Genomic DNA, 26,308 nt, shown 5'->3' on the forward strand with positions numbered 1-26,308 from the left:
AACACCCAAAATACCAAACTCCTGGCGTGGACCTGCAGGAACCCCCACGTCTCACAGACCACCCTGCTGTTTTGGAACCAGAGCACCCAGCGTGAGACCCAGTGTGAGATCTCCTGCTTCTCCCAGGACAGTCCCCACCACCTCCTTTGAGACATGGTTGCTTCCTTGTGCACGAGGGGACAACACGAGTGACCTCCTCCTCATCCCGAAGGCCACGGACGCAAGCGCGCTTCCCGATTGTCCCGCGATCCCACCTGAGCGAAACACTCCACCGATCCCACCAGGAAGATCAGGTCTTTCACCAGGTCCGAGACCCGCATCCGGAACTCCCCGAAGTCATCTGTCTCCTCTGGGACACCCTCCTAAAGAGAGACGAGGGAGAGCAAAAGGGTGAGAGCAGCTCGGAGAAATCCAGGTTCCCGTCCACCCACAGCTGGGAGAAGACGAGGAATTCCGTTTTAGAGAAGAGATCCATCGCTCCTGCCCTCCTCTCCCCACATCCCACCGCCCCGCTGCTTCCAAGGCCAGGTTGGACGAGGCCCTGAGCAACCTGATCTAGTTGGAGATGTCCCTGTTCCTTGCAGGGGGGTTGGACTAGATGCCCTTTGAAGGTCCCTTCCAGCCCTGACCATTCTAGGATTCTATGATTCCAGAAGGAACAAAGCCAACTCAGCCTTACGTGGTCGGAGTCGAGCTGGCAGTGCCTGGCCAGGGCGTGGAGAAGGCGCTGGATGTAGGCTTTGAAGATGCTGTGGATGACCGCGTCGTCCGTCTTGTACAGGTGCTCCCCCAGTCTGTACCAGAAGTTAAAGGAAATCTCCACCACCTGTTTAGAAAGAAAAATCCAGCGTCTTGTCAGCAACAGAGCTTTTTTTGTTTGGTTTTCCACGCTCTGCTGGTGACCCCAACAGAGAAATCATCTCCGGGGGTTCCTGCGGTGTCGTGGGCTACCACGGATTTCTACAGGTGCCGTTCCACCACGCAGTGACGGAACATGGACCGGTCCCCCCGGCTCCACCCATCTCCTGTGCTGCAAGAAGGGTGTGAAACCCGCTGGGTTGACGTGAAAACCCGTCGCCCGCGCTCCGAGGTCCAAGCGCCCCGCGGCAGGACCCAGGCGGACGCACGCGGAGCGCCGCTCGCTTCGAAGCGTGGCCGGCACCTCGGCGTCGCGCCAGCGGAGATCGGCCGACCCCGGAGCTCCCGCCTCCCTGATCCCGACCTGCCTCCCGGCTCACGCGGCGGCAGAGGTTTCACGCCCAACCTGCCCCAAAAATCTACGGGGCGTTGGCTGCTAAGTCGGTTCTAAGTCAGTCGAGTCGGTCCTAAGCCAAGTCGGTCCTAAGCCAAGTCGGTCCTAAGCCAAGCCGGTCCTAAGCCAAGCCGGTTCTAGGTTGGTTCTAGGTCAAGCTGCTTCTAAGTCAGTTTTAAGTCGGTTCTAAGTCAAGTCAGTTCCAGGTCAAGTCGCTTCCAGGTCAGTTTTAAGTCAAGTCAGTTTTAAGTCAAGTCGGTTCTAGGTCAGCTTTAAGTCGGTTCTAAGTCAAGCCGGTTCTAGGTCGGTTTTAAGTCGCTTCTAGGTCAAACCAATTATAAGTCAGTTCTAGGTCAAGCTGGTTCTAGGTTGCTTCTAAGTCAAGTCGCTTCTAAGTCAAGCCAGTTCTAGGTCAGTTTTAAGTCAGTTTTAAAGTCAAGCCGGTTCTAGGTCAAGTTGGTTCTAGGTCGGTTTTAAGTCAGTTCTAGGTCAAACCGATTCTAGGTCAATTCTAGGTCAATCCAGCTCTAGGTCAAGTCGCTTCTAAGTCAAGTTGCTTCTAAGTCAGTTTTAAGTCAGTTTTAAGTCAAGTCAGTTCTAGGTCAAGCTGGTTCTAGGTTGGTTCTATGTCAAGTCGCTTCTAAGTCACTTCTAAGTCAGTTTTAAGTCAGTTTTAAGTCGGTTCTAGGTCAAGCTGGTTCTAAGTCAAGTCAGTTTTAAGTCAAGCCGGTTCTAGGTCGGTTTTAAGTCGGTTCTAAGTCGGTTCTAGGTCAAACCGATTCTAGGTCGATTCTAGGTCAAGCCGGCTCTAGGTCAAGTCACTTCTAAGTCAGTTTTAAGTCGGTTTTAAGTCAAGTCAGTTCTAGGTCAAGCCGGTCCTAGGTTGGTTCTATGTCAAGTCACTTCTAAGTCAGTTTTAAGTCGGTTCTAGGTCAAGCTGGTTCTAAGTCAAGTCGGTTTTAAGTCAAACCAGTTCTAGGTCGGTTTTAAGTCGGTTCTAAGTCGGTTCTAGGTCAAACCGATTCTAAATCAGTTCTAGGTCAAGTTGCTTCTAAGTCAAGCCGGTTCTAAGTCAGTTTTAAGTCGATTTCAAGTCAAGCCGATTCTAGGTCAAGCTGGTTCTAGGTCAGCTTTAAGCCGGTTCTAGGTCAAGCTGGTTCTAGGTCGGTTTAAAGTCGGTTCTAGGTCAAGTCGGTTCTAAGTCAGGTTGGTTTTAAGTCAAGCCGGTTCTAGGTCAAGCCATTCTAGGTCAGTTTTAAGTCGGTTCTAGGTCAAGCCGGTTCTAAGTCAAGTCAGTTTTAAGTCAAGCTGGTTCTAGGTCGGTTTTAAGTCAGTTCTAAGTCAGTTCTAGGTCAAACCGATTCTAAGTCAGTTCTAGGTCAAGTCGCTTCTAAGTCAAGCTGGTTCTAAGTCAGTCTTAAGTCAGTTCTAAGTCAAGTCGGTTCTAGGTCAAGCCAGTTCTAGGTCGGTTTTAAGTCGGTTCTAAGTCAAGCTGGTTCTAGGTCAGCTTTAAGTCGGTTCTAGGTCAAGACGGTTCTAGGTCGGTCTTAAGTCTGTTCTAAGTCGAGCCGGTTCTAAGTCAGTTTTAAGTCGGTTTTAAGTCAAGTCAGTTCTAGGTCAAGTCGGTTCCAGGTCAGTTTTAAGATGGCTTTAAGTCAAGCCGTTCTAGGTCAGTTTTAAGTAGGTTCTAGGTCAAGCTGGTTCTAAGCCAAGTTGGTTTTAAGTCAAGCTCGTTCTAGGTCGGTTTTAAGTCGGCTTTGAGTCAAATTGGTTCTAAGTCAAGCCGGTTCTAGGTCAGGTTGGTTCTAAGTCCCCCTAAGCATGGCTGGCACAGGCCGAGGTGGTGCCCCAGGGAGATGGAGCTCACCAGACCTGGTTCGGGACCGCAAGAGGCCCCGTTCCCCGGCGAGCGCCGCAGGGGCTGGAGGAAGCACAGCGGCTCCGCCACTTCCGCGGCAAACACCGCACGGGGTCACCGCGCAGCAGCCGCCGCTCCTTAGCCGACCTGGCACGTGTCTCTCCGAAAGCTTCTGGAAAACCCAGTCCCGGAGAGGGCACCGGCTCCTTCCAGACCCACCGCCCCAGCAGCTGCATCCCTCAGACACGGAGCAAACAGCAAATCGCAGCTGGCACCTCCCTGCTCCGCATCCCACATTTAGCAGGATGATCCCTCCGGAAAGGAACCTCTGCCCGTGGAACACGGGCACAAGTCAACCAGGGATCAGCTGCTGGGATTTACTGGAAGAATGAAACGGGGGGTTTAAAAGGAGACCACACCCTAAATACATCGTTCCGTATCTAACGGAGGGTCGGAGAGTTTTGGTGCCAAACGGCGTTTCACTACCTACACCATGATCCCCACGAAGCTTGCGTGGAACACGCGGAGAGAAAAACAACGGGAGCGGGCAGAGGTGCCCGGGTAGCCCTCACCCACCTCGTACTGCGGGTGCCCCGCGCAGATCAGCAGCAGCTCCAGCGTCCGCAGGTCCCCGAGCCCTTGGCCCGGCGTGCAGACGATCTTATCCAGGAAGGTCTCGCACAGCTCGGTGAAAACGCGGCAGTAATTGAGCACCCTGGCGAAGGGAAAAAAACCAGGCACAAGTCGGAAAGCTCTTCCGCGCGGGATCGGCGATCCCAACGCAGGAGAGGGTCGGTCCAGCGCGGGTGAACGTGTCCCGGAGCCTCGTCTCCAACCGGGAAGTACCAACTTCTGCTTTGGTTTTCTGGGAGGCGCAGGGCATCGGCTGTGGCACAGCTCCGGCCTCGCTCGGCACCCGGCAGGTGCCACGTTTCAGAAGACCAAGGTGCAAAGTTTGAAAATATCCCGATTCAGCAGCTGAGCAGCTTCAAGACCCGGAGGGAAGAGCGAACATCCCGGAGCGACGGAGCAAGCACCAAACCAAGCTCCTCACCACTAAAACGACCTCAGATCAGGGATTTGGGGGGAAAAGGGCCAAGATCAGTCATTAATCTGGCACTTTGGTTTTTGTATTCCCGTTCTGGAGAGGTTTTGGGAATCTTAAAGCAGGATGGAGCTGGAGATGTGCCGCAAACACACCCTGAAGTGTGGCTTCAAAGACAGATTACACCGTGCCCCAGCGATCCCTGAAAGCTCCAGGGTTTTTTGGAAGGTCACAGGACGAAGAGATGCTATGGCAGAGGGAATCTCATCAGCAAACTTGTCCCTGCCCAACAGCTGTCGGAAGACTCGCTCCATTAAAAACCAGGATAAACAGGAACAGATGTTTTATAATTTTTGGTTTCCAAAGGGCTAACTTGGAGGAGAAACTACTCATTTGGCTTGTGGAAATCTCGTTTCATGCGGCAGAGGCTTGGAATTTCTTGTCTCTAAATTGGAGAGACACAGATTTGATGGATGGACCACTCGGTGGGTAAGGAGTTGGCTGGATGGTCGCACTCAAAGAGTTGTGGTCAACAGTTCAATGGCCAAGTGGAGGCCAGTGACGAGTGGTGCTCCTCAGGGGTCAGTACTGGGACCAGTGCTATTTAACATCTTTGTTGGTGACATGGACAGTGGGATCGAGTGCACCCTCAGCAAGTTTGCTGATGACACCAAGTTGTGTGGTGTTGTGGACACGCTGGAGGGAAGGGATGGCATCCAGAGGGACCTGGACAGGCTGGAGAGGAGGGTCTGTGAGAACCTCAGGGGGGTTGGAACTGGATGATCTTTAAGGTCCCTTCCAGCCTGAACCGTTCTGTGATTCCATGATTCTCCAAGTCAAAGGCACCCACGTTATCTGGACTTTGCACCCACTCTGAAACGAGGGGAAGAGGGTGGTGGGGGAGATGCCTGCTGAGTTCTTGACCCTAAGTGACGTGAAGAGCCCCAGCAGTGAGCCAAGTGCCTCGGAGCAGCCGCGGGGCTGTCAGGGAGGGGGACCCAACAAGCAGGCGGCTGGAGACTGGACGGCGAAACGAGCAGCGATCAAAGGAGAATGGCCAGAAGCCAAACCAGTGCCAGACCCCACCAAGGACCAGACCCCACCAAACAGCGCGGGGTTCTTCGTCCGTAACGACCCGCCGGCGGGATCACCGCACGCCGAAGGCACCGGCGTGATGGGAGATTTGGGGAGCACAAAATTCCATGAACACGCATCAGTTTTCCATCCTCTGGCTGAGCAGGAGGGGCAGAGGGAGGCAGGAGGAGCGAGGAGGCTCATTAGACACACGGATCTGCTTCCCCCTGGGTGGAAGGAGCAGGGACTGGGAAACTGCCGTGTCAGCAGCCAAAATTAGGACACTGGACATCTGTCCTACAGCTTCACTGCTGGTCTGGAGGTTCCCACCCATGGCAACACCGTGCACAGCCACAGAACGCGCTCCTGGTTGGCAACTGGGACAGAGGCTCTGGCAAATATGGGCCAATTAACCTGCCCTCAGTGGCACAAGCAAGTTCCTACACCGTCTTCCAAACCCATGGGTGTTGGAGGGAAATGGGTTTCACCCAAAATTTGATTGGACCCACTCGATTCTTATCAGCAACGTTTTAAAACAGGAGAAATGGAACAGAGTGGGAGATCCCAGCGTCCACAGAAGCTGGTTAAACTGGATACAGCACAGTTGAGGGAAGGGACGAACGGCTGGCTAGCGGGGTGGCCTCAAGAGGAAACACCAGTTTGGTGCTGGGGAGGTTCCAGACACTGATCTCGTCCGTGTTGATTAGTGACAGCCACATAAAAAAGGAAGAGTGAGCACGACCAATGCTTGCTGATAAAGATGGGATGCAGTCTCTGTGCAGAAGAAGAACGAAAACCATCGGAATCGGAGCAGGAAGAAGCTGTCTGCTCCTGACAATCCATGGATGGACTCACCGGTCACAGGATGAGCAGAACGCTGATGCCGCGAGGTGACCAGAAAGGCAGGAGGTGCCCAGCGAGATGCTCCCTGGTACACAGGGATGCCACGATGCCAACGCACAGGAGCGAGAGCCCTCCTGGAGCAGCACCCGCCTCTCAGGCCCTCGCACTCAAGGAGGCTAAATTCCAAAAGGGAGCACCACAGGTCACCCAAGGAACAGAAAAGCCGTCTCAGGATGGAAAGGATTTGCCTTGTTTAGGCAAACTTGAGGCTGCTGCTTCCTACCTCCACACGCACCCAGGAACAAGGGCCAGTGTGGGCAAGTTAAGTTATGGAGTTATTCGAGTTAAGACAATGTTGGCAAAAGAGAACGGGCACGAAGTGGCCCGGAATCAACTGAGGCTGGAGAGCAGAGGGTTTCCAACCAGACCAGCCGGCACATCCAGCCCTCTTTCCATGTGGAACAGCCGAGCCAGGTACGGATCATAGGACCACGGAGATGATGCGAGGGCTGGAGCACTTCTGCTCTGGAGACAGGCTGAGAGAGTTGGGGCTGTTCAGCCTGGAGAAGAGAAGGCTCCGGGGAGACCTTCCAGCACCTTCCAGTGCCTAAAGGGGCTACAGGAAAGCTGGAGAGGGGCTTTGGACAAGAGGTGTAGTGACAGGACAAGGGTAAATGGATTTAAACTGGAAGAGGGGAGATTTCCATGGGATCTAAGGAAGAAATTCTTCCCTCTGAGGGTGGTGAGGCACTGGCACAGGCTGCCCAGAGAAGCTGTGGCTGCCCCATCCCTGGAAGTGTTCAAGGCCAGGTTGGATGGGGCTTTGGGCAACCTGGTGTAGTGGAAGGTGTCCCTGCCCATGGCAGGGGGGTTGGAACTGGATGGTCTTTGAGGTCCCTTCCAACCCAAACCATTCTGTGATTCTATGACTTGCAGAAAGGAGGCAGCAGGAGCAACAAGTCACTTCTAAACACTTCTTTGAAGGTTGGCAACACATCACCTGCACCTCAGGACACTTCCCTGGTGCTCTGCCCGCTGTAAGGACAACGGAGCATCCCGGGAAGCCGAGCCTGGCAAGAGCTCGGACCCTGCGACAGTTCATCACTGTACCTCTCCTGCCTGTCCGGGCACAGCCACGGCTGCCAGCTCACTTACTTGTCCAGGTCCTCGCGTGCCACGGCCATGTGATAGGCACTCTCAAGAGTAAGGACGCCTTGGAAAAGCTGCAAGGCCAAGGGAAGGTTGGTCTCCACGTTCTCGATGGCGTAGAGGGCCGAGCACACGCAGTCCGAAGCAGCTTCGTGGAGGTTTGACGACGTCTTGTCTTGTTGCTGCAAGAAACAAGAAGCACAAGAGCCTGGTGAGTACGTATGATATGAGATGGTCACGGAAAAAATAGTCTTCTGCCGTTCCTGAAATATTTTGTAGAGCTTCTGCATAGCCACAGCTCCCAACAACCCGCTCCCAGCAGCCCAGCAAAGCCTCCAGTTGGAAGGGACCCATAGGGACGATGGAGTCCTCGGTGAGGACGGAGATGAGGCTTCTCACAAACACGCGTGGAGAGGAGACAAAGGAGCAGGAACTCTGTGTGTCCTTTCACACGAGATCTCGGCACGTTTGGAAAACAATCCGTGGTCCCGCGTGAAAGCGGGAGGCAAAACGCCCGACTTAAAGGTGACGTTAACGGAATAAAAACGGGGGGGGGGGTGGTGGGCAAACACCCTGTCCTGGAGGAGACGGGTTTCTGCGGCAGAACCGCTCGGGAGCTGCAGGAACATCGCCCGTTCCTTCTCCCACCCAACAAGAACCCTCATCTGCGTTTGCCATTAATTGGATGCAAACGAGGGATCTCGTTCAAACGACGATTCCTGCGCTGGGTCACAGGCAGGACCTCTGTTCTCCAGGAATTCCTCCTGTCTGTTCAGTTTGCCGTCCTCCCTGTGGAGCGACGCGGGATTCTCCCACCCTCCCTGTCTCACTGGTTTCTTCAGCTCTCCCATGTTCAGACAGCACAAGAAAACCTCCAAAAAAAACCTTCAGTAGTTAATTTTCCAAGGTGAAAACGTCAGAAAAGGAATAAAACATTATTTTGCTGGAAATCCGGACAGAAAAGAATAAAAATACTGATTTTAGTATGAAGCAAACGCAGCTTCTTCGACAACAGGCAACTTTTAAAGCCAAAACTGATCAACACTTAAGCCCCCGAGGATGATGAGCTGACTTCGACACCGCATGGGACAGATGCATTTTGCTCAGAGCCCCGTAAAAGAATCGGACTCGGAGCAAGGACCAAGCACGGCGTGTTGGAGACCAAAACTCTCGCTCTGTCAAACTCCAAGCAGGCTCAAAGGCACACCTGGCACCTGCTCGGGCAGCAGCGGGCAGCTCGTGGCTACGGCTAAAACCAGCTGCTTCTCAGATGTTAAATCACAGAATCCCAGGATGGTTTGGGTTGGAAGGGACCTCAAAGATCATCCAGTTCCAACCCCCCTGCCATGGGCAGGGACACCCTTCACTACACCAGGTTGCCCAAAGCCCCATCCAACCTGGCCTTGAACACTGCCAGGGATGGGGCAGCCACAGCTTCTCTGGGCAACCTGTGCCAGTGCCTCCCCACCCTCAGAGGGAAGAATTTCTTCCTCAGATCTCATGGAAATCTCCCCTCTTCCAGTTTAAAGCCATTGCCCCGTGTCCTGTCACTACACACCCTTGTCCCAAGCCCCTCTCCTGCTCTCCTGTAGCCCCTTTAGGTACTGGAAGGAATCTGTTCTGCTCCGAGTGTTTTGCAGCCATCCCAGCAAAATGGAAAAGGGCTCCTGCTTGAGCTAGACAGGTTATCCGCGTCACACAGGCTCCAGAATTGACGATTAGTACAGTGGGAATAAGGAGAACAGATATAAATAGAAGATTAAAGAGTCTTCCAACTCCTTCCTCGATGCCCTGCCTGCTGGCGAGCGTAGCCGCGCGTTTGCGGAGACGCCACCATCGCTGGTGCCAATGTGGCAGGAAGGTTCGTAGAACCAAAGAGCACCTGCTCAGAAGAGATTCCGGAGCCTTTTCCGTCCGTCTCAGAGAAGGGAAGGGTGCTCACCTCTGAGCACGTGTTCTCTGGGTCAAAACAGAAGACGGGCAGGAAAGAAAAACCCCAAAGGAGCTGCCGAGTCTCCTCCCTCCACGCAAACAGCCAAAAACCCCACACGGGGGCTTTCCTGTTGGCCTCCAAAAGCTCTGCCCACACTTTGCGTCCATGGGTCTTGTCCCCACGCCACAAACCCTGGAGCACACGGGCGGAGGAAAGCCTCAAGTGCGCTCCTGGTTTCACCCTTGAGAGATGGGCCACCATCAGGTGTCACTTATGTGCCACCTTCGAAGCTCCCAGGGCTAACAGGAGGCAGGGAAGACGTGTGGGAACAGCCAGAAGAAGACTCCTGCTCCTCAGAGCTGCTGCTGTGCATGGAGAGCTTGGTATTCCCTGCCTGCTAGAGGAGAAGGACAGCCCACTCTCAGGAGCTGCCCCAGGTAGAGACCAGAGGGTTCCTGCTCGAGAGAGGAGGGATGAAACTCACCTTCCGTACGTGCACACGGCGAAGCAGCGTCAATCCTCAGCCACTTGGGGATTTAAGAGTGCCCACAGCCCACCACCACCTCATTTCCCACGAGAAATACTCACCAGCACCTCGAAGAGGAGCGACAGTAACTTGCTGTTTGCCATGAAGGTGCTGTCCAGGACACCCAGGTTGAACCAGCTCCCCAAGCACCGGAAGATTTTGATGAGCATCTTCTCATCGTTACCTGCTTTCTCCACGCAGGTCATCTGCAACAGGACAAGGAAGAACTGCTTAGGACCTCAACTCCAAGACGCAATTTCACAAGCAAAATAATAAATCTCTTTTGGAAAGCCACCTGGAGTCTCTATGATTAGCATCAAGAACTCCTCCAGGATGCTTCGCGAGACATGGGGGGCCTGGGACAGTCAGCAGAGATCCCTCCAAGAGGCACTTTGACCAACCGCGCAGCGGTGTGGTGCGTACGTGGAAGCATCACTGATGAGAAGACACCTGCGGATGCCCCCACCAGCAGAGAGGACTTCTGCCTCTCCCTAGAGTGACCATGTCTTCACGTTGGTTTCGTAATCGGGAACACGATGGTTCTGCAAACACCCTCTCGAGAGCACGTGGGCTTTGAGAGGATGCTCGGAGTCCGCCTGACGCCCGTTCAGGTAGGCAGATGGTTCCAACACCCCCGTTGCCAAGGAGTCCTGGCCTTGGTGAGATGTCGGGACAGAGCCAAGAACCTCTCAGTCAGCTTGAGCTGCTGTTACAGAAGGGACAGAAGCATTTTGAGTGTCTTCATTCATCCTCAGCCCATCAGTTTTCCACAGGGTCCCGTCTCAGACTGGTGAAGCATGGACACGAACGTGATAAATCCCTACACACTCACTCTAACCCCAACTCAACATTCCTCACCACAAAACGAGCTCTGCCAAAGGGAAGATCGGTCCCAAAGGTCAGACCTACCCTAGAAGCCAACCTCAGGACAGCCCAACACACCACCGCGCTGTCGTTCCGGCGCCGGCCAACACTTCTGCTGTCCAACAGCACCAAACTGCAGCCCTCACCAACACCCAGCACGGAAGGAAGCCCTGAGCTCGCCGGGCTGAGGGGAAGGAAGAACAAGTGGACAGGCAGGACATGATCTCTGATCTCTGAGGTCTTTTCCAACCTAGAAATCTATGAAATCTATGGAGAAGGATCCCAGACTGGCCAAGCAATCCTGCACGAAAGACGCTTCCGAAGATCCTCGCTCCTCTCTTGACACTTCAATCCTGAAGGCAGAACGTCATAATCCATCACAGACCCTGCACAACTTTTTTAAAACCATTTTGTAACTCAAGAAAGGGAATTCAGCATGGAAATCCTACGTGGAAAGCTTCATTTTGCTCTTCGGGCAGGTGGTTAAGCCGTCCTTGCTGGGACGTACCAGGAAAGCTCCAGGCAGATGCAGAAGACTGAAAAGAACCTCTTACGACAGGGCTACGACCCTGCGTGGTCCAACGCCGGCACCTCGTGTCGTCTCCGGTAAGGCCACGGGCAGCCGGCGCGAGGAGATGCCACCTGTCTCACCGATGTGACAGCCAGGCTTCTCCCAGCCGTCCCAGGAAGGACGCCGAGGGCTGGAACCGGCCGGGAGGGACGGCACGGCGCAGGGCTGGAGGAAGGGTGAGAAGGAGCTTCAGACGTGAGCGAGGAGACGTTCCAAGACAGCTGAGCCTACGGGAGCGTGGAACTGGGCTCCCCTACTGGCCGTGGTGGAAAGGGCATGGAGCTCTGCTGGGAGAAGTACAGCCTGAGGAGGGAATGAGACTTCTCAAGCAAGACCTGAGCTGCTATCGAAGAGCGGACGCGGCTCAAATCTGTGTCCTGATACATCCTTCATCGTCGTGATCCCCCTTCCTTCGGAGTTATCGGAGTCTCCTTGGGAAGAGCCTAAGCCAGGCACTGCACAAAGATGAAACGTCCACCAGAAGCACCTGCCACGCTCGTACGTCTATTCCAGGTGCTCTCTGCGGCTTTCTTAACCACAGACCCACAAAAATCAGTGTGGAAACAGATCAGGGACCTTCTCCAAAGGCTTCAGGCCACGTGCAAACTTGAACTGAGCTCTCCTGACCTCTGCTCCACCCTTTCCTCCAAATTAACCCAAGGAAAACTGCAGGGGGTTGAGTTTGTGTTGAGTCCCGTCAGAGAACGGGATTCTGAGAGGGAAGGGATATCGGGGAGGGAATGCAGCTAACATGGAACCATGGAACGGTTTGGGTTGGAAGGAACCTTCAAGATCATCCCATCCCAGCCCCCCTGCCATGGGCAGGGACACCCTCCACTACACCAGGTTGCCCAAAGCCCCATCCAACCTGGCCTGGAACACTGCCAGGGATGGGGCAGCCACAGCTTCTCTGGGCAACCTGTGCCAGTGCCTCACCACCCTCAGAGGGAAGAATTTCTTCCTTAGATCTTGTGGAAATCTCCCCTCTTCCAGTTCAAAGCCAGTGCCCCGTGTCTTGTCACTCCACACCCATATCCAAAGCCCCTCTCCAGCTTTCCTGTAGCCCCTTCAGGCACTGGAAGGTGCTGGAAGGTCTCCCCGGAGCCTTCTCTTCTCCAGGCTGAACAGCCCCAACTCTCCCAGCCTGTCTCCAGAGCAGAGGTGCTCCAGCCCTCGGATCATCTCCGTGGCCTCCTCTGGACCCACTCCAACAGCTCCATGTCCTTCTTGTGCTGGGAACTCCAGAGCTGAAGGCAGCACTGCAGGGGGGTCTCAGGAGAGCAGAGCAGAGGGGCAGAATCCCCTCCCTGACCTGCTGCCCACGCTGCTCTGGGTGCAGCCCAGGACACGGTTGGCTTTCTGGGCTGCCAGCGCACAGTGCCGGCGTGAGACGTACACGTGTGCGAACCTAGAGATGATCTAGAGACCTACACACCCCCGTAACAGCCTGAAGTCATTTCTTGCTTAACCCTCAAATAACCCAAAACTACCCCAGCTTGCGCAGGAATCCAGTCCCAGCAAACTACTGGGAGCCTAAAGACCTTTTCCAGAAGACAAACCTCCACACTCCACACCACCAGCTCAAACAACGCAGTCCTCACGTGGCCGGTCCAGTTAGAGAGGATGAGAAAGTGATCAAGTTTCCATAACCAGCTCCAGTTTTGATCCAGGGCTGACAACAGGAACCTGACCGTGATTTCCATCTGCTTGGCACGGAAATATATAAAACCAGCTGGTTTCACACAGACCAGTTTTCTGATTGCATCTGACCTGGAATAACCTGGATGGGTGATGTGGAGGGGAGCAGCACCTCCATGAGGAATAACCTGGATGGGTGATGTGGAGGGAGAGCAGCTCCATGAGGAATAACCTGGATGGGTGATGTGGAGGGGAGCAGCACCTCCATGAGGAATAACCTGGATGGGTGATGTGGAGGGGAGCAGCTCCATGAGGAATAACCTGGATGGGTGATGTGGAGGGGAGCAGCAGCTCCATGAGGAATAACCTGGATGGGTGATGTGGAGGGGAGCAGCAGCTCCATGAGGAATAACCTGGATGGGTGATGTGGAGGGGAGCAGCTCCATGAGGAATAACCTGGATGGGTGATGTGGAGGGGAGCAGCACCTCCATGAGGAATAACCTGGATGGGTGATGTGGAGGGAGAGCAGCTCCATGAGGAATAACCTGGATGGGTGATGTGGAGGGAGAGCAGCTCCATGAGGAATAACCTGGATGGGTGATGTGGAGGGGGAGCAGCTCCATGAGGAATAACCTGGATGGGTGATGTGGAGGGGGAGCAGCTCCCTGAGGAATAACCTGGATGGGTGATGTGGAGGGGAGCAGTAGCTCCATGAAGAATAACCTGGATGGGTGATGTGGAGGGGAGCAGTAGCTCCATGAGGAATAACCTGGATGGGTGATGTGGAGGGGAGCAGCACCTCCATGAGGAATAACCTGGATGGGTGATGTGGAGGGGAGCAGTAGCTCCATGAGGAATAACCTGGATGGGTGATGTGGAGGGGGAGCAGCTCCATGAGGAATAACCTGGATGGGTGATGTGGAGGGGAGCAGCAGCTCCATGAGGAATAACCTGGATGGGTGATGTGGAGGGGAGCAGCAGCTGCAGGAGCTTCTTTAGCAGCTGATGAGAGCTCGGTGGTTGCTCGCTCTCCTTACCAGCAGGGAGATGACCGTGCTGGAGTAGTACGCCAGATCCTCTATGATCTCGGTACGGCGGTTGGCTCCGATGCGCAGCGAGCGGCTGTGAACCTCTTCCGGCAGCACCGTGAGGATTTCCAGCAGGAAGGGCAGGGATGTCACGTCATTGCTGTACCTGGGAACAACGGGAAGGACGGCGCGTGAAGGCAGGGGAGAGGCAAGAGCGCGCGGAAAACTGAAATACCAGCAGGCGGGAGGCGGAGGGGCGTTTCGGAGAGACGCAGCACAAGCATCTCCATGAACATTCCAGCGTCTCTCCGGGGTGGAGAGCCATCAGGAAGAGCCTCTGTTGGCAGCTCGGCTCAACATTTTTCAATGGAAAAATGACAAAAGCTTTCCCAGCCCACCAGCACGTCGAGTCCCAGCGCCGTTGCCCAGATAAACCAGTTTCCCTCCCGCTACGGAAACACCAGGGTCCACCCTGGCGCGGTGACGTGCCCCGGCGTCACCGTGCGACGGCACGCGGCGTCCCGCCTCGGCAAACGCGGGGCAGGGGCAGTGCCACCGCGCAGAAACCGGGCGTTATCGTGCCAGCCCAGCGAACGGCTCCATCCCACGTGACGGCCAAAGCCCGGAGGGGATGAGGACGGAACAAAAAGAGGGATGAGGAAAATGGCTGAGTGTCCGGGAACGCGCACGGCCTCTGCGACTTTGCCTCCCCGTCTCCCTGCCGCGATCCCAAACGCTTCCCATTATTAATCAAGAAAGAAAAACTTTCCTACAGTCGGGCTGCTCGCTGCTGCGTGTTTTTTCGGAGCATCCGGGTCCACCCACTCAACGTTTACTCATGGAATGATTTAGGAATCGAGGATATAAACAGCCACTTACTTTTCAACCAGCGTTTGCACGCAGCCTTTCCAAGAAGCCATTTGCAGGGCAAGGTCTGCTATTGCCAAAGCAAGCTGGGGGGGGAAGAGGAGAAAGAAAAAAAACCACAGTTATGGTTTGGGTTGGAAGGGACCTCAAAGACCATCCAGTTCCAACCCCCCTGCCATGGGCAGGGACACCCTCCACTCCACCAGGTTGCCCAAAGCCCCATCCAACCTGGCCTGGAACACTGCCAGGGATGGGGCAGCCACAGCTTCTCTGGGCAACCTGTGCCAGTGCCTCAGCACTTTCATTTAAGGGCTGAACATGGAACATCATCTCAGTCCGCGCGGTGCCAGACACCCCTGTGCCGCGGAAACGTATGGATAACGGGAATGCTGTATAGAGAACGAAGGGATTTCAGAGAACATGCCAGCACCTCGGGAGAAATCCCCCCAGGTCACCCAGGGCAGACTGATGTTTCGTCTCCATCGCAGAGCTCAGGACAAAACCCAGGAAGAGCTGTCCCTCCTCTCCATCTCTCCAACCAGCAAACAACAGGATAAATTAATTGATTTAACCAAAGGAGCCAACCTTCTCTGTTCTCCACGCTGAAGGAAAAGCAGCCGAGGGTTTTGTCTCAGAAAAAGCCAGAAGTGACAACAGCTGGAGCAGCCACACCACCGGTGTGACCTGCAGCATCTCTTCTTCCTCCCCTAAGCTGGTGACGACCGTAAGGAACAGCTCCAGCGGGGCTGTGACACCAGCCGGGCCACCAGTCTGCTCCCAACGGCAAGTCAGGACTGAACGGTCCAGGATTTACCGCTGAGATCCGCCTCGGACCCCCCTCGCCCCCCGACACCGACCGAGCGGCTCCTTCCACCCCCTGCTCAGCACCCACCTGGGTCACGATGACCGGTGACAGGTCTTTCAAGTTCTGGATGTGGGACAGCAGCGAGTCCCGTAAGGAAGCGTGGGAGTCCGTGGGGAGCTCGTAGAAGGAAGTCTGGATCTTCATCTTCATGGTCTGCGCCGCGAAGTAGCACGACTCCACATCCTGACGGATCTGCAGCAACTGGTCGGAGATCTCCCAGGCGTGGACCTGGGGGCACAGCATGGCACAGCAGGCAGGGCACCATCAGTGAGCTCCACAGGCTCAGGAGAAAGCCCAGATCCCCCCAGATGAAAACACACCCCGTCCCCCCAAACACCCCCATGATTTTCCCCAGGAGAGTCCACGCCACGATGCCGTCACGGCTCACACCAAGCGGGTCACCAAACGAAGGTGCCGGGGCAGCGACGCCCGCCCGAGGTGTCGAACGAGCAGATCAGCTTCCAGCACGGATCCGACATCGGTGGAGATGCTCCCAGCCTCGGCTGCCACGATCCCTCCGGGAGAGCGGATCGGAGAGCGGGTCTGACGCCCATCCTTGCAGCCACGAGCAACGAGAGGGGCTTTTTGGGGCTTTTTTGGGCTGAGGTGGGTAATTGCGGCGCCTCTTACGCAGCGAGAGCCCAGCAAGAGACAACTGGAAAGGAGGAGGGATGGATAAAGGTCTCCCCAGATCAAAGTAGTGACATGTAACCGCAAGGTCAGAGCCGTCGGGCCCATCTAAGAGCCCACACTGGGACCAGTGGCTCCACAGCAGCCTACAGATACACCAAAGAGCTTGGAGGAGAGCATCACAGGATGGTTTGGGTTGGAAGGGACCTCAAAGACCATCCAGTTCCAACCCCCCTGCCATGGGCAGGGACACCCTCCACTACACCAGGTTGCCCAAAGCCCCATCCAACCTGGCCTGGAACACTGCCAGGGATGGGGCAGCCACAGCTTCTCTGGGCAACCTGTGCCAGTGCCTCAGCACCCTCAGAGGGAAGAATTTCTTCCTTAGATCCCATGGAAATCTCCCCTCTTCCAGTTTAAAGCCATCACCCCGTGTCCTGTCACTACACACCCGTGTCCAAAGCCCCTCTCCAGCTTTCCTGTAGCCCCTTCAGGCACTGGAAGGTGCTGGAAGGTCTCCCCGGAGCCTTCTCTTCTCCAGGCTGAACAGCCCCAACTCTCCCAGCCTGTCTCCAGAGCAGAGGTGCTCCAGCCCTCGGATCATCTCCGTGGCCTCCTCTGGCCCCGCTCCAGCAGCTCCATGTCCTTCTTGTATTGGGGCCCCCAGAGCTGAAGGCAGCACTGCGGGGGGGCAGTTGGGCTCCTCCAGTCGGGCTCCCTCCTGTCCCCTGGGACCACCCCCACGCAGTCTTGCTCACACAAATACAATTTTCTCTCACCGTCTCATCTACCTTCACATGGGGCTTCAAAACTGGCCTCAGATGTAGAAACTGAGCAACAAAAGGACGAGCACAAAGCCGGAGGAGATCTCCAGCCCTTGCTGCTGAGCTCTGAAGGTCACCACACCAAGGGCTTTGTCTTGGCACACCCGGTTTCCAGAGGCAGAGGAAAACCGAAACCCCAGGCTGAAGCACAGAGAGTTCCTGGGTGGACATTTAATACCAGGATGGAATATGGGTGGGGTGTTTACATGGCTGCAAAAAGAAGAGAGGCAGATGTAACCACGGCGAGCCCAGGGACCTTTAAATGCCCCTCCCCACAAAAAAAAAGCAGTGTTTCCTTCAATTTGAACAACTTTTGGTGTTGAGGAACATGGTTTAGGGACCCTGACAGTGCAGGGGGAACGGTTGGACTCGATGATCTTGAGGGTCACTTCCAACCAGATGATTCTATGACTTGTAGTGTTGGAACTCCAGAAAATTACAACTGAAAATGTGCAAAAAACAAAAAAAACAAATGTATTTTTCATCATTTTACTGCTCATTTTCTGCAGTTCCATTGCTTTTCTGCAAGGAAAGAGGACCGATGTCTAGTGAGTTTCACCACACTGGTGGCATCCAGAGGGCAGAGATCATCGGCTGGAGGGCGGGAGCCTGCTACGGAAGCATTAAGATCCATGAAGAAAGCATCGGAGTCCCAAGTTTTGAATAAATAAGAACCTTCTTCCAAAGGAGGGGAAAGAAAAACACCACTAAGCAGAACGTGTACCCCGTGCCCAAACCATCCACATCTCCATCAAGCCTCCCAGACCCATCGTGAAGCTCATCCACGAAGGCGGTCAACGCTAAGGCTGCTCTTCAGCACTCAACGATGATGTCACCCAAGCTCGTGACGCAAACGCGGCCTTGATGCAAGAATTGTGACACAAAGAGCCTCAGCGTTGGGTGGAAAGAGCCCTCCTGGTGTTGGGTGGAAACGGAGCTGGTAAGATGTGTCGCTCATGGAGAGGAGAGTTGGGTGGTTTGCAGCTAGAAGGAAATCCAAAAAGGACCTCAAATGGGAGGATGGAAACCAAGAGCAGCTCTCGAGGCCAGGGAATGTTGCCTCTTCTGCTCAGAAGAGGATGCAGTGCCCGAGGGGCGGAAGAATTTTAGGCAGGAGGACACATCTACCAGCCTTGGCGCAGAACCACCTCCGCAGCTCCAGTTGTGGGCCCGGTCCCCAAACCACAGCGTTTCCACACCAGAAACTTTCAGGAGACAAGGGACCGTCACCTTTCCTGTGGATACCTCAGCTGTTCTCCAGCCCACGTAGAAGGACCCGTTGCTGCATCGCATCACCTTCTGGCCTCAGTACTACAAAGTGAGCACTCACAAGGGAACGGGGTTGGAACTAGATGACCTTTGAGGTCCCTTCCAACCCTAACCATTCTATGATTCTATAAGGTTCTGCCAGCGAGTTCTACAGCTCCTGAGGGACATGGCTGATTCCCACCACCTACTCCTCCAGGCCCACCAACTGCCAGAAGTGACTTCAGTTCAGCTGACGAGACCCTGGAGACAGTGAGATGAAGAGGGCAGTGAAGTGAACACCATGTATTTTGAAGGATGAGGGCTGGACAAAGAGATGAAGAATTGCCCGGCCATCTCAACCATCACTTGACGGAGCGTGGCAGGAAGCATCTCTGAAAATCTGCGCTCGGCTTTGACCAGCCCGAGTCTGAAGACAGACAAGCGACCTGCAGAAGTGCTCGCTGCGTCCCTTCGGTGCAGAACATGAGGCACCAAAAGACTTGAGAAGTGAATTTATGAAAATTCACAGAGTTTGGCTACGGGCATCTAACCAAAGGACGCGCAGATGGCTCTCAGCAGCCGTGGAGGCCCTTGCTGCTCCCTAAGCTCCAAAACCAGTTTTGAACTAGGTGGTCACCAGAAATAAGCAAGTTCCACCTGAATTGAATCTCCTAGTACAGAGCAGGAGACCACGAACAAGATGGAAGGATTCAGTGCTGCACCACATGGGTTGCCAACATTGGAGAGAGTTCATCACAGCTTGACTTCACTCATTCCAGCTGGAAATGACAAATAAGTCTTTCTGAAGAAGCCAACCTGAGAAAAGCAACAAGACATTCACCCACCCATTCACCACACCGCCACAGAATCGTTTAGGTTGGAGGAGACCTTGAAGATCATCAAATCCAACCACTAACGCAACATTGCCAAGTCCACCACTAAGCCACGTCCCTCAGCACCCTCAGCAGGATTCCAGGTGTGTCCTCACCAGTGCTGAGTACAGGGGAACGATCCTGTCCCCAGTCCTGCTGGCCACACTATTGCTGATACAAGCCAGGATGCTGTTGGCCTTCTTGGCCACCTGGGCACACTGCTGGCTCATACTCAGCCGGCTGTCGACCAACACCCACAGGTCCTTTTCCACCAGGCAGCTTTCCAGCCACTCTTCCCCAAGCCTCCAGCCTTGCTTGGGGTTGTGGTGACCCAAGTGCAGGACCCGGCACTTGGCCGTGTTGAACCTCAGACAACGGCCCTCGGCCCATGGATCCAGCCTGTCCAGATCCCTCTGTAGAGCCTTCCTGCCCTCAAGCAGACCAACACTCCCACCCATCTTGGTGCCGTCTTCCAACTTCCTGAGGGTGCACTTGATCCCCTCGTCCAAATCATTGATAAAGACGTTAAACAGAACTGGCCCCAAGACTGAGCCCTGGGGAACCCACTTGTGACCGGCCACCAACTGGATTTAACTTCATTCACCACCATTTTACCATAGGAGGCTACTTGGTTGGTCAGGAAACTTGTCGTCTACACTGATAGTCCAGAAGACACATCGTTCTCTCTCCCACAGCCTCTTCTACCCATTGCTTTTGGCCAGATATGGGCCAATTTCTTGACACGTAGTGTTGAATGCTTCCAAAACCCAGGACTAGCATCAGTAGAGGACTTGGGCCGAACACAACCCTGCAGCCTGGAGCACCTTGATGACTGGGGAACGAACGCAGCCCCTTCTACAGAAGGCCACGAAGGTCTCCTCTCAGCGTGCTGCCACGCACACCCTCTTCCGAAGATCTATTGAGATGCCATCACCTCTCAAAAAAATCCATCGAGGGCTCAGCAGCCTGCAGGAGGCACGGCTGGTTATCTCCAGCTCTGGTGAGGGCAGCTACGCCGCACGCAATGCTCACCTCCGGAACGACGCTTTTAAACCCGAGATTCACAGAATCCCAGGATGTCAGGGATTGGAAGGGACCCCAAAGGATCATCTAGTCCAGTCCCCCTGCCGGAGCAGGACCACCTAGATCAGATCCCACCAGAATGCGTCCAGGCGGGTTTGGAACATCTCCAGAGAAGGAGACGCCACAACCTCTCTGGGCAGCCTGTTCCAGTGTTCTGTTCCCCTTACTGGGAAGAAGTTCTTCCTCATGTTTAAGCAGAACCTCCTATGTTCCAGCTTATATCCATTTCCCCTTGTCCCACCATTGGATGCCACTGAGAAGAGCCTGGCTCCATCCTCATGGAAGTCACCCTTTCCATATTTATGAACATTAATTTAAGGAACGAGATTCCTTCGGACATTCCAAAACGGACTTCCAGACGTCCCTCCGCAGCAGCCACGCACGGCTGATCGCCCAGTACAACTGGCCAAGTGCCCCAATAGACAAAAGAACCCCATCAGAGCAAGGCCAGTAACCCCGTCCTGGGGTACTTGGTCACGGGGGTAACCAGCAACAAGCATCCTCGTCATTCTGGGAATGTCCCACTTATACTGGTTTCCCGGTAACCTGAGTTATGAATTTTGGGTCAAGCCGAAGCCTCGTTGACCAGGACGGTTTGAGCGATGGCTTAGTGGGACAACCCCAACCCTGGTTGACAAACCAGAAGGAAGCCAGCGAGCACCTGCCTTGGTTCATCTCCCGGGTCCTCCTCGTGGAGACGATCCGTTTCTCGCGCGTTCCGTGGGCCCCTCTCCACCCACGCACCGATCGTAGGGTCCGAAGGCGGCGAGATTTTATTTCCCTTAAAATGGCTCGAGAAAGGAATTCAAAAGTATTTCCAGCACGCTTTAATTGGCAAAAGTTGTTTGTTTGGGATTTTTTAAAGTTTAATTTCCAACCCAAACCATCCTGTGATCCTAATTATGCGTTACGCTTCCATCCAAGATTACCAATACATTCATTTCACAGACAGCAAAGGAAATCCGTATCGGAATCAGTCGCTTGAACGAGCCACGTGCAATTTCTGCCTCTTAGAAAGCCCTTCATGAACCAGCATCAAATCACAAACCGACCCTCCAGGACCTCAAGGGGGCCTACAGGAAAGATGGGGAGAGGCTGTTCAGGAGGGCCAGTTGTGATAGGACAAGGGGTAATGGGTTTAAAATAGAGGGAGGTAGATTCAGGTTGGATATTAGGAAAAAATTTTTTACCATGAGAGTTGTAGAACACTGGAACAGGTTTCCCAGAGAGGTGGTGGATGCTCCATCCCTGGAGACGTTCAAGGCCAGGTTGGACGAGGCCCTGAGCAACCTGATCTAGTTGGAGATATCCCTGTTCCTTGCAGGGGGGTTGGACTAGATGCCCTTTGAAGGTCCCTTCCAGCCCTGACCATTCTATGATTCTATGACCCACCCTTGATCCACACCAGCAACACCCAACGTGCCACCTCGCAGCTGCTTATCGGCACCGCGGACCTGACGGACGCCGCGCTCCAACGACAGGCTCTTGAGGAAACACTTCAGAGATCGGGATCGGAAAGCTGAGCGCGTCCCAAACAAGTTCAATCCCTACATTTGGTACGAATCCTCTGCATTAAAGAAACTCCAATGAGTCTGGAATTGCCTTTATGCAGCTCTGAACACACAGTGTAGATCCTGAAATCCACAGAATCACAGGATGGTTTGGGTTGGAAGGGACCTTCAAGATCACCTGCTTTTATGTTTTTATGTCGACTGCTGGACACAAAATCGAAGCTCACCCAAAGCTCACTGCCAAGGTTGCACCTTCAACAAAGCTGATGTCTTGGCACACCACGTCTCAGGAACACGTTAAAGAGAGAGAAGAAAGGGTGAAGGGTGCAGAAAGGCAGCCAAAGGTTTTTCTTTTCCATCTTCCTCTAAAACTTTTTACACTGAGGGTGGGGAGGCACTGGAATGAGTTTCCCAGAGAAGTGGTTGCCCCATCCCTGGCAGTGTTCCAGGCCAGGTTGGATGGGGCTTTGGGCAACCTGGTGTAGTGGAGGGTGTCCGTGCCCATGGCAGGGGGGTTGGAACTGGATGGTCTTTGAGGTCCCTTCCAACCCAAACTGTTCTGTGATTCTATGAAATCCTCTTACCGTTCTCCGCAATGCGTGCCAGGAAGAATTTCCCTGCTTTTCAACCCCGCTGCGCCGCGGGCAGCACTAATCCCGCAGCACCACGCGGCGCCGGCGCCGGGCACGGAGCGGGCGCTGCTCGTTAAGCGCGATTCCCTCCCGCTCCGTCTCGGAACGAAGCAGCCGAAGCTCCTGTCATCTTCTTCATGAACAAATTATGTTAAACGAGACCTCGGCCACCAGCTACCTCCAGCTTTACGCCCCGGATTACACCCGACGAGCTTCCACCAGGCGCAGGGATCGGACAACCTCGCATCCGCAGAGAGAAGCTGCCGGGAAGCAGCGCGCTGGGATCCCCGGTACTGGTTTTACCGTGGCCGGGGTGTGCTCACACCACGGCTCCCACCTACCACGGGGTTAAAATCCAGTCGCTGCACGGCTGGAAACATCACCTCTCCCAGCAGTTGTTGTCTTTTCCCAAGGAGAAGGAGGGGGCTGGACAGCCTCCAGGCCGTGAGCAAGTCCAATCTGTTATTTGTTGGGATGTTGACGCTACCAAACGCGCTCCCTCTCCTCCCTGGAAGCTGAAACGAACTCTGCAAAGAGTCGTTTCAACACGCTGAACGCGCCGAAGGAAAATCCAAAGATCTGGGAAAGAACTGGAATTTATTCCTAGAGCTGGTAAATAAGTCTGTGAAAGGATGGGGCCGAAGAAGCAGGAATAAAAAGGGAGAAGCAGAAAGGCCGTTAGGGTGGAGCCGAGCCAGCTCACCGCGCGCGTTTGAAACACTCTTGTACCTACAACAGGGTCAGTCCGGAGCTGGAAAGGGATTTCTGGAAGTGTTTCTCTGGAGAAGAGATAGCAGAGATCTTCCTCTCCGAAAAGCAAAGGGATTCCCTTTGTTTTCTGGTGCTGGAGCCGAGGTCCTTCACACGCCGGGACAGAGAAACTGCTTGCTCCGCCACCGGAGCCGGCCGAGGGGAGCGGCACGGAGGGATGCTGTTTGTAGGAACACAAAGGCTAAAACCCTGTAAGGGCATTTTATTCCGTGATTTCTACTAAAAACAACCTGGACGACACAGATAAGAGCCCAAAAGAAGCCACAGCGGAGCAAAACAAACCGTGAGACTCTCCACGGGCAGAGAGATCCCATCCTTCCGGGCGGCCGGGGTAGTGGAAACGAAAATAAATCCCAAATACTTCAAATCATGGAACGGTTTGGGTTGGGAGGGACCTTCAAGATCATCCAGTTCCAACCCCCCTGCCATGGGCAGGGACACCCTCCACTACACCAGGTTGCCCAAAGCCTCATCCAACCTGGCCTGGAACACTTCCAGGGATGGGGCAGCCACAGCTTCTCTGGGCAACCTTCCAGAGAAACCTTCCCGCTTGGGAAGAACCTTCCCACTTTCCTTTAGATGGGGCAGCTTGTACCAGGCATGGGCAGCCAGGGCACAGCCCCCTAACGCAGAGGAACCACCTTTGGTCTCCTGTCCCAGCACAGGGCACAGCTAAAATCCATCTTCTTCACCCCGCTGCATCCCTCACCCATCCCTGATTCTTCGCTCCGCCCCGACAGCCGACCGGGAACTCCTTCAAGCACTGCAAAATGCTCATCCACCCCTCGCACGGATCCGCATTAATTGCAGCAGAGCAATTAATTAACAGAGCACAGAAGACGGAGCCCTCAGGCTGCTGCTGGCCCCCTCCGGCAGGGATTTGCCAGCCAGGACGCCTCATCCAGCAAACGCCGGGCACCCGCGGCCGTGACCACACATTCGGGTTGTTTCCAGCACAGGAATAATCTCCGAAACAACAATCTCCCTTTTTCAACCGAAACGAGATCTTCGTACGGGCGCAACCGCAGCCGGCAGCGCTCGGAGCCACCGGAGAACCGCCGCGGGCTCGGATCTGCTGCTGCCGGGCGTGGAGCCCCTTCCCGGAGCCCAAATCCTCCCCAAGCGCTTTCCGAACGGCGAAGTCCCTTCCCGGGGCGGGGGGCAAAGGAGGAAAGCGGCTGTTGAAGCCACTCGTGATGGGTTTTTCCTCCCTTAGCGGAATCATAGAATCATGGAATGGTTTGGGTTGGAAAGGACCTCGGAGATCATCCAGTTCCAACCCCCCTGCCATGGGCAGGGACACCCTCCACTACACCAGGTTGCCCAAAGCCCCATCCAACCTGGCCTGGAACACTGCCAGGGATGGGGCAGCCACAGCTTCTCTGGAATTGTGATGGATTTCCTCACTCTGTCTGCTGCGGAAGCAAACGCCGCTGCAAACTCCCGCGGTGACGGGGATGTGACTGTGCGGCGCTCTCAAGGAAATTTAAAAAAGAAAAAAAAGGGAAAAGCCAGGAGTTTGTGGGGATGAACGGTCTAAAGATTTCCTAGTTGGCGGGAAGGCGATGGAGCTGAACGGAGCTCGGTGGAACCCGCTCGGGAGCCCAGGAGGGGAACTCTGTGCTCCGTTCCGTGGGATTCGGGCTGCGGGATGAACGGAGCAGCGCGGAGCTGCTCCTCCACGGCACGACTCGAACCGACCAGCCTCCTCCTCGGAGAGCATCCGCAGCCACCGGACATCTCGGGGGGAAGAGCCGAGGAGGAGAACTCCGTACCGCGGTGCCACAAGGGCACCGGAGCGGTGCGGGGAGCGGTGCCCCAGTACCACCAGTGACAAAGGAGAACCAAGCGGGGAGAAAACACCAGTGAAGTCGCCTCCGCCGAACGACGGAGCGGGAACAAACCTGCTTCCAGCGAGGCTGGAAAACACGCTAAATCCCAGATTTAGCCTGGAGGCTGAGGAAGAGCGCTTCATCCATCGCTGGCGGACTCCGGGGGGGGGCGAGCAACGCGGCGCCGGCTCCGGCCCCGATCCCTCTCCGCCGCCTCCGGCCTCTCCCGCCGACCCCGCGCTGCCTCCGCCCGCTCCGCCGAGGGGTCCCCGGCGGCGGGAGAAGCCCGAGGGGGATCCCCACCCCCCCAAACCCCCCACCCACCCCCCCCTCCCGGAGCCCTTCCCTCCCCCGCAGCGCCGCGCACGGTTCCCGCGCAGCCGCCCCGTCGCTGCGGGGAGCGGCCCGCGGCGGAGCGAGGCCTTTCCCCGGTGCGGAGGCGGCGGCACCGCGCTCCCCCCCCCCTCCCTCCTCCCTCCCCGAGCACACCGGGCTCTCACCGAGCGCTGCAGCTCGCCCAGCCAGCAGCTCGCCCGCTCCTTGCCGCTGGGGTCCGGGTCGTGGTAGAGCGCCTGCACCGCCTGGCACACCACCTGCAGCCCGGGCGCGCCGCCGCCGCCCTCCATGGCCGCCGCCTCCTCCCCTCAGCGCCGCCCGCCGCCGCCGCCGCCCGCCGCCATCTCCTCGCCCTGCGCGCTCCGGTACCGGGACGGGGCGGTGCGCAACGGCGCAGCGCGGCCCCCCCGGAAACACGCGCCCGCCGCCGACCGCGTTCCGCTTCCCGTCCGTCCTTCCGCTTCCTGCCTCGGCGCGTCCCGCAGCACCCCCCCACCTCCCGGCCCCGTCCGTCCGTCCGTCCGTCCGTCCGCCCGTCCGTCCCCCCACCCGGTCCCGTTCACCGCCGCCCCGCGCGAAGCGGCGCCGCCGGCCCCGCCCGGAACGATCGCAGCGGGGTCCCGGGGCTGCGCCGGGCGGAGCGGGCGCACGCGGAAGGGGCGCGCCCGGCGCGGCGGGAAGGAGCCCACGGCCCCCCCCCCTCCTCCCCCCCAACGTCGGGCCCGCCGGGGGGGTCATCGCCCCCAGTCCCGCTATCCCGATCCGTCGGGGTCCCATCACCCCCAGTCCCACTATCCCGTTCCATTAGCGTCCCAGCAACCCCAGTCCCGCTGTCCTGTCCCGTCGAGGTCCTGTCACTCCCAGTCCCGCTATCCCGTTCCGTTGGGGTCCCATCTCCCCCAGTCCCACAATCCTGATCCGTTGAGGTCCCAGCACCCCCAGTCCCCCCATTCCGTTCCATCGGGATCCCGGCACCCCCAGCCCCACTATCCCGTTCCATTGGGGTCCCATCACCCCCAGTCCCACTATCCTGTCTCATTGGGATCCCGGCACCC

At 55.8% G+C, this 26,308-nt stretch overlaps 1 protein-coding gene across 1 annotated transcript in view; it reads right to left on the reverse strand.

Moving 5' to 3' along the window:
- TNPO3 (transportin 3) overlaps window positions 1-25,543 on the reverse strand; it is a 35,735-nt gene extending 10,192 nt beyond the window's left edge. The window contains exons 1-9 of the mRNA XM_086609694.1: window positions 25,418-25,543; window positions 15,542-15,742; window positions 14,662-14,735; window positions 13,792-13,948; window positions 9,743-9,886; window positions 7,228-7,403; window positions 3,687-3,825; window positions 680-826; window positions 255-362 (exon numbers count right to left, since the gene is read on the reverse strand). Of these exons, the coding sequence (XP_086465820.1) occupies window positions 255-362; window positions 680-826; window positions 3,687-3,825; window positions 7,228-7,403; window positions 9,743-9,886; window positions 13,792-13,948; window positions 14,662-14,735; window positions 15,542-15,742; window positions 25,418-25,543 (1,272 nt within the window). The remainder of the gene's footprint in view (window positions 1-254; window positions 363-679; window positions 827-3,686; window positions 3,826-7,227; window positions 7,404-9,742; window positions 9,887-13,791; window positions 13,949-14,661; window positions 14,736-15,541; window positions 15,743-25,417) is intronic.
- Between the last annotated feature and the right edge of the window lie 765 nt (window positions 25,544-26,308).

This window comes from Tauraco erythrolophus, chromosome 4 (genome assembly GCF_009769465.1).
Source record: "Tauraco erythrolophus isolate bTauEry1 chromosome 4, bTauEry1.pri, whole genome shotgun sequence".
Classification (NCBI taxonomy): domain Eukaryota; kingdom Metazoa; phylum Chordata; class Aves; order Musophagiformes; family Musophagidae; genus Tauraco; species Tauraco erythrolophus.